Source organism: Sciurus carolinensis, chromosome 4 (assembly GCF_902686445.1).
Source record: "Sciurus carolinensis chromosome 4, mSciCar1.2, whole genome shotgun sequence".
NCBI classification, from domain to species: domain Eukaryota; kingdom Metazoa; phylum Chordata; class Mammalia; order Rodentia; family Sciuridae; genus Sciurus; species Sciurus carolinensis.
In genome coordinates, this window is record NC_062216.1 from 85,570,856 (window position 1) to 85,583,683 (window position 12,828).

The 12,828-nt window shown below is 34.7% G+C and overlaps 1 protein-coding gene and 1 long non-coding RNA gene across 6 annotated transcripts in view; one reads left to right on the plus strand and one right to left on the minus strand.

The window, feature by feature from the left end:
- Pik3c2g (phosphatidylinositol-4-phosphate 3-kinase catalytic subunit type 2 gamma) overlaps positions 1–12,828 on the plus strand; it is a 367,859-nt gene that overhangs the window by 265,226 nt on the left and 89,805 nt on the right. For all 5 annotated transcript variants that reach the window (XM_047549321.1, XM_047549319.1, XM_047549322.1 and 2 more), the window contains 2 exons: positions 4,228–4,384; positions 11,084–11,193. In XM_047549321.1, the coding sequence (XP_047405277.1) occupies positions 4,228–4,384; positions 11,084–11,193 (267 nt within the window). The remainder of the gene's footprint in view (positions 1–4,227; positions 4,385–11,083; positions 11,194–12,828) is intronic.
- LOC124982529 (uncharacterized) lies at positions 3,821–10,551 on the minus strand. Its single transcript, XR_007108305.1, has 5 exons — positions 10,460–10,551; positions 9,893–10,044; positions 7,085–7,181; positions 6,230–6,358; positions 3,821–4,111 (listed from the first exon to the last, which is right to left on the minus strand). It is a non-coding gene; the product is annotated as an uncharacterized LOC124982529 (long non-coding RNA).

Consider the following 12,828-nt stretch of genomic DNA (forward strand, 5'->3'; position numbering starts at 1 on the left):
TGTATCTGTATGCCACAATCCTCTAAGCTATTATCATATCAGATCAAAACTCCGCAAAACTCTCATCTGATCTACCCACATAACTCTACCGATCTCAAATGCTTTTCCATGTTACTTCTATAGCCATTTTTTCCAAATACTATTGTTGTTATTCTATACATTTATGCTGCTTTTAGAACAATAGGTCTTAAAGCTCTTCAACCTCACCTTTAAGCTTCACACGTATCAATTGAAGATGCTTAATAAGTACCTTTTGACAAATGACTATAGTGCTCTAAAATTGTGGGTGTGTATCTCTCTAAGTAGGTTCAAGTCACCTAAAGGCAGAGATAGAGCCTAAAACTCTGCGTATCCTCAGGGCAACAGCCATCTGCATATACTAATGACAATGATCTTGGTATTTTAATAACTTTATACAAGATTACATCTACTGCACGACGTAAAGGAGACCTGACACAAAAGTAACACAGATCAAGTTATTAACTATCCTCTATATCTCATACCAAGTGAGTTCATTTATCCTTAATTATTACTATCTGGTTTTCATATAAATATTCTGAAATTTCCAAGGATATATACATTTTTAAACCACCAACTTAATTTCTCATCTCTGATGGAAATCTATAAAATACTCTCTGCATTTTTGCAGATTAATAATCTCAGGAAAAGATTGGTCAAAAGTTTATAAAAGAATTTAATTTTGACAACAAAATGATAGAATCTTAACAAATAAGTTTGTTCACAGGGCCCTCCCCCTTAAGTGTTTAATTATCACAAGCTCCTCCCTGTATGAACTGTGTTAATTTATTGTTGCATTCACTATAAATGAGAATATCATCAAAACATTATATCAGATATTAAGACTATATAAAGGGAAGGAGTACTTCCTTTTCCCTTGAAAATCACACATGTCCCTTGGGTTGGAAAAAAAAAAACCTAAGACTTCTAGCAGGGGATAGGTTAATTAGAGAAGACGTCTTACCTCTTATAAGAAAATAGTTTTTGATCCTGATCTCTAAATCAACATTAAAGCATCAAGGGAGAAAGAGAGACTAAGACTGAGTGGGAAAAATACAGGCAAAAGGTACAGAAGCAAGAATGGGTAGAGCTTAAGCAATGATAAAACTACTAATCTAGAAATTAATGTAGGACACTCACGATAAAAAAGTTCTATAGTGTATTTATATAGACATGAATGAGACACTTTCAACATATGATTTGGATTGTAATAATAAACCCTGATAGGTCAATTGCCAACCTTCCTTCTTGTCTCGACCGGTTTTTATGTCAAATTTGCATGTAATACTAAATTTCAGAGATACACTCTAAAACTTTAATTCTACAACCTAAGATTAGGTGTGCATTTGGGTCAACTGATAAACTAAATCACAATTAAGACTCCAACAGACTACAGGAATGGAATGGGAGTCTATTTCACATGTGAGACTTCTTTTCATTTATAGAAAAGTTTTAGTATAATTTTGAATTTTTTAAAAAATTGCTCAGAAGTGAGCCAAAAATTATATAGAAAGATACAGCATTTTATTTTGTTGGATATACTGAACATTTAAACTACAAAAATATTTAGACATAAAGTATTTTTCTTCAATATTATGAATAGCTTATAGCTTTCTCTAAGTTGGATATGCTTCTTTCATATAATTACTTTCTTTCTATATGGCTTTTCTATGTCTGATTCACAAAAGTGGCTACCATAGGAGAAGGATGTGTAATCTCATGAAATTGAGCATAACTTCAAAAACTTTCCAAGAGAGAAATCAGCTTTATCCCTTATAGTTTTTACTATTGAAAAGAAGAAAAGGTGTATTTATCATATCAGAAGGGAAATTTTTATGAACCTGTAAAATTTGAAACTCTTGTAAAATTATTTCCAAAGTTCCATTCGAGATAGTAAACACAGTACAGAAAGTAGGAAAAAAAAAAAAAACTTTTGGAAAACTGTTACATATAAAATTAAGATTTTTTTTCTGATTATGAAAGTCACTAGAACTCTACTACATGTCAGCAGTAGTGATGACTACAAGCTTAGTGATATATAAAAATACTTACAAATTCAAAGATCCACCCTTGCAGCCACAGAGGTTACATGGACTTTGGAATAAATTAAACTTTAAAGTAAAGATGGGATTTTACTGATGGTATTTTTGAATCAGAAGACAGAGATGTATCTATGACAAGGTTCAGCTCCAAGAATCCTCTTTGTTTTTTAGGGACTAACAACAGTAACAAAAATGTGTTGAGTGGCCCCTCTCTGCCAGGCTTGGGTTCTAAGCACTTTTACATGTTTTAAGTCATTTAAGTCAACAGTACCAGGAGCCAAGTGCTTTCATCCTGGTATTACAAAGGAGGAGATAAAGGCATGCATAAGATAAGTGGCCTTTCCAGGGTCCCAGACTCATCAGTGGAAGGACCCTGGTTTGAAGACTGGACTATAGGCTATGGTCTGTACCTTCTACCTATAGCGTCTCTACTCATAACCATTGTGAAGTGTGCAGCCCTGTCCATGTGTTAGGCATTGACCTACATTTTCCCAGTTAGTTTTCACAGCAATTCTAAGAGCTGGGTATTATGCATCCATTTTAAAGATGAATAAGTCGAGATATGGCAAACCCAAGATCAGAACATATGCTTTATCTCATGTTTTCAACACCTCACCTCCCAGCTTAGCCAAAGTAAAGGACTTTAAAGTAAATTCATAGAAAATAGGTTAGTAAGTGAGTGAAGGCTCAGTAAAAATAATTTTGACCAAATAGTAAGAACTTTGGCTAGGAAATTGACACATTCTTCAGTGTAGTGCTCAAAAAAAATTTGCTAAATGAACAAATGGATGAATATAAAGTGGAGTGAAGGATTTGGTATTCCAGTCTCTCTTCTGTAAAGTCAGTGGTAACATGAATTACAAAATATAATTCTAAAATAAAATGAAATGACCACAGCCCAGCAAAGCTAGTTTATTTTTATTTTTTTAAATCCCCTGTCTGCAGTTGGAGTCCATGTCTTCAGGTCTGCCACAAAATGCCTGTTGTGGCTTTCTGATTTGAATATCCACACTTCCGAAAGGCCAGATTCATGAGATTCTTCACTTTTATATCTTTCCTAAAATAGCTAAGCAACAACAATGAAGAACACTCTTCTTTATTTAAAAAATAAAAGATCTCTCTCAAAATCCACTTTTTTATTTTGACTTGGTCTAACATTATTTGTATCCAAACTGCTAGGCTCCAATTTAAAACACATTTTATTTCAATCCATTTTTTCACAGATCTTCATTTTGTAAATAATTTTTTACCCAAAACTATATTCCCACCACAAATGTTTCTAGAACTCAGGACAAACTATTATCAAAATTGTTTCACCATTTCACTATTTAATGAGTGAGACTTCATCCAAGAGAGGTGTCTCCAATCTTTCTGCTGTTTCTGTTAGAAGTATTAACATTTCATCTTGGGCCTCTCCACTTCTCAAATAACAATAAAAACTAGAGAGTTAGGGAAACAACCACTTTCTCTCTGGTTTTTCCATCCTTGAGACTACAGGGGGCAGAATTACTTACATGATAACATGACCTCCTATTCTTCCTATCTGATCAGCATTTTTACTGGGTTTAGTGTGAAATTAAATATGGCTACTTTTTCCCCTACTAAGCATATGACAGTGAATTTGTAACATTTATTTTTTTCAGAAATTGCTTAAAAGAACTTTTATTACAATATGTTAGCTTTTACTGAAAACATGTTTTCTCTAAAAGGTCAACCTATCTTCTAAGAGGAAAAGAACATTTTCTTAAAATATGGTAAGGTCAAATTCACGATGTTTTATCATTTCAAAATTTAGCAGTAAATATAATTTCTTAAAATACTTTGCATAGATATTATCTTTATTATTAATTGGAAATTAATTAAAAATATAAGCATTTTAATAGATAAGTATTTTTAATAAATGATATTCCCACTCAAATATAATTGTAAATTAAACACTTGAGACAATATAGGTCAACACATAACATCCTTTCCTCTGTTGCAGCCCAGTTATTCAAAGTCCTCAATTAGTAAATTTCTCCAGATGTCACACAAAGAAGGAGGTTCATTCACTAGAGTAGAGAGAAAATCGTAAGAAAATTCAAGGGGAAATAAGTTACAAATGCATAATTTAACCTACAAACCATTTCTCCTTTCTCTTACAATTGCTATTGTTTTTGGTTTATAGGGACCGAGCCCCTTTTATTTTTACTTCAGAGATGGAGTACTTTATTACAGAGGGTGGGAAAAACCCACAGCATTTCCAAGATTTTGTGGAACTTTGCTGTAGAGCATATAATATTGTCAGAAAACATAGCCGACTGCTCTTGAACCTGCTAGAAATGGTAAGTCCTTTGGGGAAATAACAAAAATAATAAGCTTCATTCATGTCTCTCTCTCAGTAGTCTATTTTTGCTAATGGCTTTTTGTTCCCCAAAGAGCTTTTCAGAACAGAAAGAAATGAACAAAAAGGACCATGGAACAGCTTAGAAACACAGTTCTTGATAATTCAACATGTTGAACTATTATTAATAGTTATTGTCTCAAATTTTCCTATTCCCAACAATATTGATGCACTCAGAGGTCATCCCAGTACATTTTTGCTAAGGTTCAAGGACATTAATTTTTTAAAGCAACTTTGATTGTATTATGCATTAGTATTTTTCAAAAATACTTAAAAATTCTCTCATTTACACACCCATGACAACCTAATGATGTAGACCAAGCAATAATTTTTCGTGGTTTCCTGTCCCAATCTCTGCCCATTTACCTGTTATTCAGATTAAGAAACTAAGAATCAAAATACAGAGTAACTTGCTAGCAATTCAGAGAGAAGTACATTTCGTGGTATACATCAGGACTACTGAGCCATGATCCTGTATGCTCTGTTGACTGATAGGGGAAATTTGATGTTTCTTTCCACTGTCCAATCCAAAAAGATGAAGAAGAGTTACATGGGAGGGGATAACCTGATAGAAATATCTTCTGGGAGAAGGATGTAATTCCCTTGGGTACAATATACAAACCAATGGCATCAATTTGTCCAAGAGAAACATGCCACGGGTCCATCAGTGTGGGGCATAGAATCACTTCAAAGTGCTTAAAAGCTTTCAGATGACAATACATTTGCTAGATACTATTAAGGGCATAGAGTTAGAGGTTGGGCCTCCCTGGGTTTGAATCAACTTGCCATTTTACTGGTTCCATTCCTCAGAGTATGTTACCTAATCCTACAAAGACTACTAAATGAAGATAATAGCATCTACCTTGTAAAGCTGATGAATAAATAATCTGATAATGAATACTTTGCATGGACTGGGCACTGTGGTAGATGCTTTATGGCTATTAATTGATTAAATTCATAATAATCCTAATTGATAATTAATATAAGGCATTTAGAATAGTTCTTGTTACATAGTAATGCTCAATTGAATAATATTATTATGCTTGATTCTTGTTAATTGACAAGCACACTACCCAGTATAGTATCCTCAGGTCAAATTTAAATTTAAATTATTATTGAATAAATTAAAAATTCAGTTTCTCAATCTCACTAGCAACTTTTTTTTTTTCTTTTTGGTACTGGGGACTAAATCCAGGAACACTCTACCACTGAGCTACATACCCAGTCCTTTTTATTTTTAATACGAGAAAGGATCTCACTAAGTTGCTGAGGCTCCCTTGAACTTGTGATCCTCTTGCCTCAGCCTCCCGAGTCACTGGCATTACAAGTGTACACTACCATGCCCAGTTCCATGAGTCACTTTTTTTAAATGCTCAGTAGGACTGTGTGGCTACTGGCACCATATGGGACAGCACAGATATAAAAACATCTGTCATCACAGAAAAATTCTAGCTGGTACTACTGAATAAATGTTGACTTTGTTGCAACGATTCGATTTGGAGTCTGGTTTTAACTTTCAAATGACATAGCCACTGCACTTCTTTCTACATTAAAAAATAAAGATTTCTAAAAACACTAGAAACATGTCCTTCATGTAAAAAGACATTTTGTTTTCTTTTTATGTAGACTGAATACAGAAGGTTCTGACCATCTCCAGAGTCTTCAGGTTGAATTTCCAAAAATAGCCAATGATTCATATCAACAGATCTGCATTCTCCCTCACAGTTCTATCAGACAATAGTGCAGTATGGGATGACTTACAGCTTGTAATAAGCTGAGTACGTACCACAAAGGAAACTCTGCTGGGACTAAGTTCATGAACTTGACTCCAACATCCGGGCAGTATCCTCTTAGACTTTAGCAGAATCTGATTCATGAATCCATGAGCTCATGTATGCTTACTGTATGCCAGAAACTATAAATGATATGTTGATGTATAAGACCCAGAGTTTAAAGTTTTTTTTCAATTTAGAAAGGGAGCTAAAATTTGTGTATACACATAACTGATATGTCCAGCATTTCAAAATGTCTATAATGCTATAAATAACTACTTAAAAGGAGTAGTTCCAAATTTTACCAACTGCCTTAACCAGAGACATTTCAAAACTATGCCTAAAGCAGAAAAACACAAATATAGCTTCTCAGGTGACACTAAAATTATGCTGGATGACAATTGAGCATATTAAATAATATGAAAGGACAAATTCTCAAAAAATAGATTCAGAAAGCTCTTGGTGGTTTTATCTTTTGTTTAATAAATTTTCCTACATACCTTAAAAAGATTCAAAATGTGTTATAATTTATTAAATAATCATTAATGTCATTCCATATGTAATGCTATTTCATGTAAAAGAAATAGATACATGGTATATTATTTGAAATAATTTCTCATAAATACATTAAAATCAGTGTTTGCAAGTTTCTGGTATATACTGTATTCAAAATTGTCCTGTGTTCTAATTGAATCAAGACTTGACTTTTAGGTTAAGGAAAAAAATTTTGGCAATGGAAGGCATTAATTCATAGTAAGCATATAATCTTTGATAAGACTTTTCAACTGAAACAGAGAAGAAGCAATCTAGACCAGCCAAACCCATAAACAAACAGCTTTGCGTTATTTCCTCAATTTCTAGTCACTTACCTTTAAATTCCCTTCTTTTTCTCAAGGGCATATCTTATGGGACTCTGTAGATAAAGCATTTAGTGAAGGTTTCAGGACCACAGGTTCTCTGGTAAACCTTCTTATAAAATAAAAAACAAGTTTAAATTTGTGAAAGATCATTTTCCACTTATGCATATAATCTACTTTTCCCTCAATTGTGTCTCAAACTGATTCTGTGGTGTTAAGTTCCTTCAAAATAATTCAATCTTCTACACCATGACCCATTTACAACTTTAGAAATACTTGGCATGGGCCATAAATTCTATCTTCCATTAATGGTCAGTACCTAGTATTATCAGACCCAAATATTTGGTGGGTTCACTATGGAGTTAATGGCTCATCCTCAGTAGAGAGCAGCAGGTTTCCAGATATTTGCAATGTTCTTTATTTCCTCCTGGGAAAAGCAAGGAAAAAATAATCTATGAAATTCCCATCTTGCTTAAAAGCAACATCTGTAGGAGACCCAAGAGTGTTAGTGGCTGAATTCACTTACATAAAAGCCTGTATTTCGTCAGCTTTTCTCTCATTAAAAAATCAATATCAACTATTATGGAAGACTCCCAAAGAACACAGGGACCATTCACCCAGTTTAAAATGTTTATTATACCCATTATTACATCAGATATTTCCCAGCAGAAATCTTTCTAGCTTCTCCGTGTCACAGGGAAGACTGCCTGCATCCCTAAGCAAAACTATCAAAATAGATTTGGACTTAGTAGGAGAAGAACAGAAGTACAAACTTTAAAAATGCTCTTGTCCTTTAAAAACATTACTTATCTAGTCATTATCTGCATCTGTCCATTGCCTGCTCTACCTGATCTTTCCCCTCCCTACTGCCCCAGTTGCAGAAATTGCCCATGCAGTCTAGACCACATCGCCGTGGGTCAGAGAACAGATTTGGCTAGGTGGTCCAGTTACAGGGGCCATCAGCCCTCTGTGAGGTGCAGTCACAGAACTCACAGCCTCCTCTCCTCTCTAAGGAGGGGACACATTACTAACAGCAAACTTAGCACTGACCACCGTTAGTCAGGGACAGACAGGGAAAGAGAAGTGCATCTGATTTGACAGACTGCACTTAGCTGCTATAATGTATGTGTGTGTGTGTGTGTGTGTGTGTGTGTGTGTGTGTGTTGTGTAGGCAGAGGAAAGAGTATAGCATCTACCTTCCAAAGTAAATGTTTAGTGGAGTCCTGACCAGGAAGGTGTGAATTCAGGGTATTCAAAGAAACTAGAATCCAACATGAATTCTAGAAAAGAAGCCCATTTTTAGCCACTGAGTGATCATGGTGGGATAAAAAAACAAATCTGCCTCAATAAGTACACAGATGTCTCTAGGACTCTAAGTACAGAGACAATGAGATAAAAGCTTACCTAGATTCTAATTGCTGTTGGGAATGTGTCTCCCTATGGTTGATTTTGGTAAATTTAGCAGTCAGTGCTGACTTTGGTACTAGCATGTTTTCAAAGCATGATAGCATCAGGTATTTTTTCATTCACTCATTTATTCATTCATCCATTCATGCATTATTCCACAGACATACACTAAGTTCCAACTATTTACAAAGCACCAGGCTAGGCAATATAGATAGACCAACACTGAATGAAAGTCCAATCCCTGCTCTCAAAAAACTTAAAATCTAACATGAAAAACATTTCATAACAACACATAGTAAAAGCTAGGAATTAGTACTTGAAAGAGGTAGAACCAAGACATGATTGCTGTACAAAGATAGCAGTAATTAAATCTCATCAAGAGAATCGGTGATGCTTCAAGGAGGAAGTATTTAAGCTGAGCACTGTAAATGATTTTCAGTATCCAAGGAAGGATAGGAAAAGCATTACTGACTGTGAGGAGTGAGTATAAGTTTTAAGAGCATAGGCATAGCATGTGCTGGAAATGGAGACAACCAGGAATACCCAGTCTGTGGTACAAGTGGAGAACTCTGCAGAAGAAGATAAGGTTGGAATGATGCTGCAGTTAGAGTATAAAAGTCACATATCCAGAATGAAGGTTTAGATTTTAGTACATACACCCTTGAAAAATGAGAGACGTATGTTTGTTTATAGTGAAGACAGTACCATCATCTTTCTTGAATGTTAGATAAATCAGAGGTTATAGGATTAAAGATTTAAGAGTTAAAGAAGTTATTCAAGAAACCTAGGCAAATGGAGTTAAAGAGTTGAACTAGAACACTGGTAGTTGCAATGAAAACAGGGAATGAATATGAGAGTCTGTTGATTTTTTTTATAGAATTAAGTGATTGACCATGGAAATCAGGAAAAAAAGTAATGAAAGAAAACTAATTTCTTGTTAGCTGTACAATGGTGGCAGTGTAAATGGAGATATGAAACAGGAAAAAGGTGGAAAGGCTTATTAGAAGAAGAGAAAACTGACTCAAATTTAGAAATGGTGAATTTGAAATGCCACTGTTAGGACTAGCTGATCCATTCCCCTGGTTTCAGCTATCAACTATATACTAATGACTCCCAAACCTGTATTTACAGCTGTGTGCTTCGGACTTTTTTCCTCTCTCTCAATATATTCAATCACTAACTCAGTTTTCTCAATTCTGCTTCCCACATCAATTTGAGATCCGGTAATATCTCCATTCCAAACCAATTTCTAGTTCAGTCTCTTACTTGGTCCCTCTCTAATGAATTTTAGATACATAACCATGGAGATCCTTCTGAAACAGGTCAGTTCTCTCAGTCACATGTTAAAACACTTAAAGAGCTCTCTCTGACTTTGGGATATGGCAGACATCTTTAATATTGTAAAATACCCACCCTGTTTTCTTTTTCATCCTCATCTCTTGGTGATCAGACATATAATTCTCTGTTTTCCAGAATGCCTTCCTGAATTTCTTTTTGCAAACAAAGTAGAAACATCTTGGTCCTCAGTACATCTCCACGTGCTGCTCCCTCAGCCTGGGAGGGGACTGTGGGAAAGAAGAGCAGTTTCAAACCCTTTTTTTTTTTCTCCTTCAAACTTCATCAAATCAAATACAACTTCACCCATCCTCCACAACCACATAATCATGTTGTCCTTGATTGTTAGGATTAACTTCTCAATGTAAAACTGTCTCTATTCCAGAACAGGAAATAATTTATCATCTTAGTCATAGAGGTCCTGAAAACATTTTTCTTCTTAAAAAAGTTCAAATTTTTTTCAAAAATATCTGTGTGTTTTCTCCAAGAATTTTGCCTACAACTGAAGAGAATAGTATCCCTTCAGTCCACAGTGTAATGTAAACAAAGTGCTTTTCTGAAGATTAGCAGAAAAATACCTGTCCAATTTTATTCTTAATTATTTCACTGTTTTAATAATCTTTAATAAACATAGTCACCACTCACCTGGGGAAAACTGTGACATAAGAGTGAGTCAGGGAGTCATGAATGAAGACAGGACTAAGCACCAGAGGGATAGTTTCACTCTGCTCTTCTACATCATTCAACCTGGACATGCCACTTGTACTTTGTAGGGATTAAACTTGTTTTCTCTAATTTGGATGTTATTATGAAAGTTTTGTTTAATATTTTGAAATGTGCAAAAGCATTTCTCATTCATTAGCCAATTGATTCTCCCAGAACATTTTGGGGATTTTTATACCTACTTTAGAAATGAGAAAGTAAAGGCTCAATAAGTTAAGGAACTTTCTCTCACTCAGATTTTAAGTGGCAGGTCCTGAAATTCAGACAGGAGATAAAAGCATTTTCATGCTTATTTCTCTGGTTTATGATGAAAATCAAATTGAATAGTTTACAAGCATTTTGCCAATTATAACCATTCTTTTTATTGGTGTTGCTATTGCTTCTACCACTAAAAAATCATGAACTCATTCAGGTATATAAATTGAAGAGCACTGTATACAAACTTATGTTTATATGTCTATCAGAAAACCAACTAAGTCTGTTTTTTTTTTTTTTTCTTGCATTTCCTCTGTTTTCTCTTTGATTTTGAATTTTATTGTTACAAAGATGCTACATGCAGGATTGCCTGAGCTAAGTGGAATCCAAGACCTGAAATATGTGTATGATAATCTTCGTCCACAAGACACAGACCTGGAAGCAACAAGTCATTTTACCAAGTAAGATGAACTGTGAATGTGTGAGTGTGCGTAAGTGTGTGTGTGTGCACATGCAGACACAAGTTCCACATCTGAGGTGATTTTCAGTGGACCACTCATTGCATGAAGCTGCCATTTCTAGAAGCAGCTTGGGTCCTCACTTCCCGAGAACAGAGTGGAGCAGTGTGCATGCCTGGCAGGCCTTAGTCAGTGTTTTTGTAGCAAGCTATTGTTTGCTAACCAGCCCTTCATCTAGCAGATTGCTCAATAAGAGGTCATTGAAAAGAGCAAGAGCTGGCATAAATAAATTGTTTGTTCTACTTGAACTATGTCCAGAAAAACAATTTAGAAAAAAAGATTTATGATGAGAAATGGACTCACTACTTTCATCTGTAGGACAATACAAATATTGGAATATTTGGTCAAAGACCTATGACTATCTTCTATTTTTAATCTATTTTTTTATTAAGCAAGTCTGAGAAAACACTACTGTACATCAAGGTAAGAGTCTAGGCAGAAGACTATGAATATCAATTAGACTCCAAATCATTGTCCAAAGGGCAGTGCATTTGATAATATAAGATCCTTTTGAACTTTGCTTTTGGAATGGATAGCATAATTCCTGACCTGTTTTAGGTATTCAATAAATGTCAGTTGTAATTGTCCCAGTAAATAGTTTAAGTAGAGAAAAACAGCATTCTTTCTTTCCTGTAATCTCTTAGCAGTGGAAACTTATTTGTCTAATTATTAATCACTGAAATATTTTCAGCCAACAATTTATAAACACAGACTATATTCTTTTTAATGGAATGTATGCTTTTGAAGAAAACGATAATTATAATAAAACCTGCCAACGTTGACCTTTTCTCTTCCCCTTCCAGAATGTACGTTGAGGACTCTCTCCCTAGTCCAATGATGTAGAAAGGCTTCATGGGGATGTCCTTTGCACTTGACAATTTTACTTGTCTTAGAGTTTCTATTTTGTAAACTTCATACCCTTGCGGTTGAACAGAAGGGCTATGACAAAATCACAGACTATTAGAGCTCGGAGAGTCTTTATACTTCATGTGTTTTAATAATGAACATTTAAGTGAGAAAACAGATCCGAAGAATTAGGTGTGTGGCCCACAATTAAGAGAAGCACATGAAACAAGACTAAAACGCAGGTCTTATTTCTCTCATTCAAGGTTTTTCCAGTAGTTAATATTGGAAACTATATGATATGATTAAGGAACACCAAGCAGAACCCCTATTAAAAACCTTCCTGTTACCTAATTAGATTTGTAAAAATTCTATCATTACAGCAGGGCACAGTGACCCCACCTGCAATCACAATGACTCTGGCTGTTAAAGCAGAGGATGGCTAGTTGAAGACAAGCCTCAGCAATTTAGACTCAAAATAAAAGATAGAAAGGACTGAGATGTGGTTCAGTGGTGGAACAACCCCAAGGTTCAATACCCAGTACTTAAAAAACAACAAAAAAATCTGACATTAGATTAATTAGGAGAAGAGAGCAGGTTGTTTACAGTCTTGAAAAATGTCCTTTAATAGTACAGTTACATCTGGAAGAATGTGTTTATTTACACAAAAAAAATCACAAATATTAACTGAAAAAAGATTGCAGCCAAAGACATTAGTTTGAAAACTTGGATAGG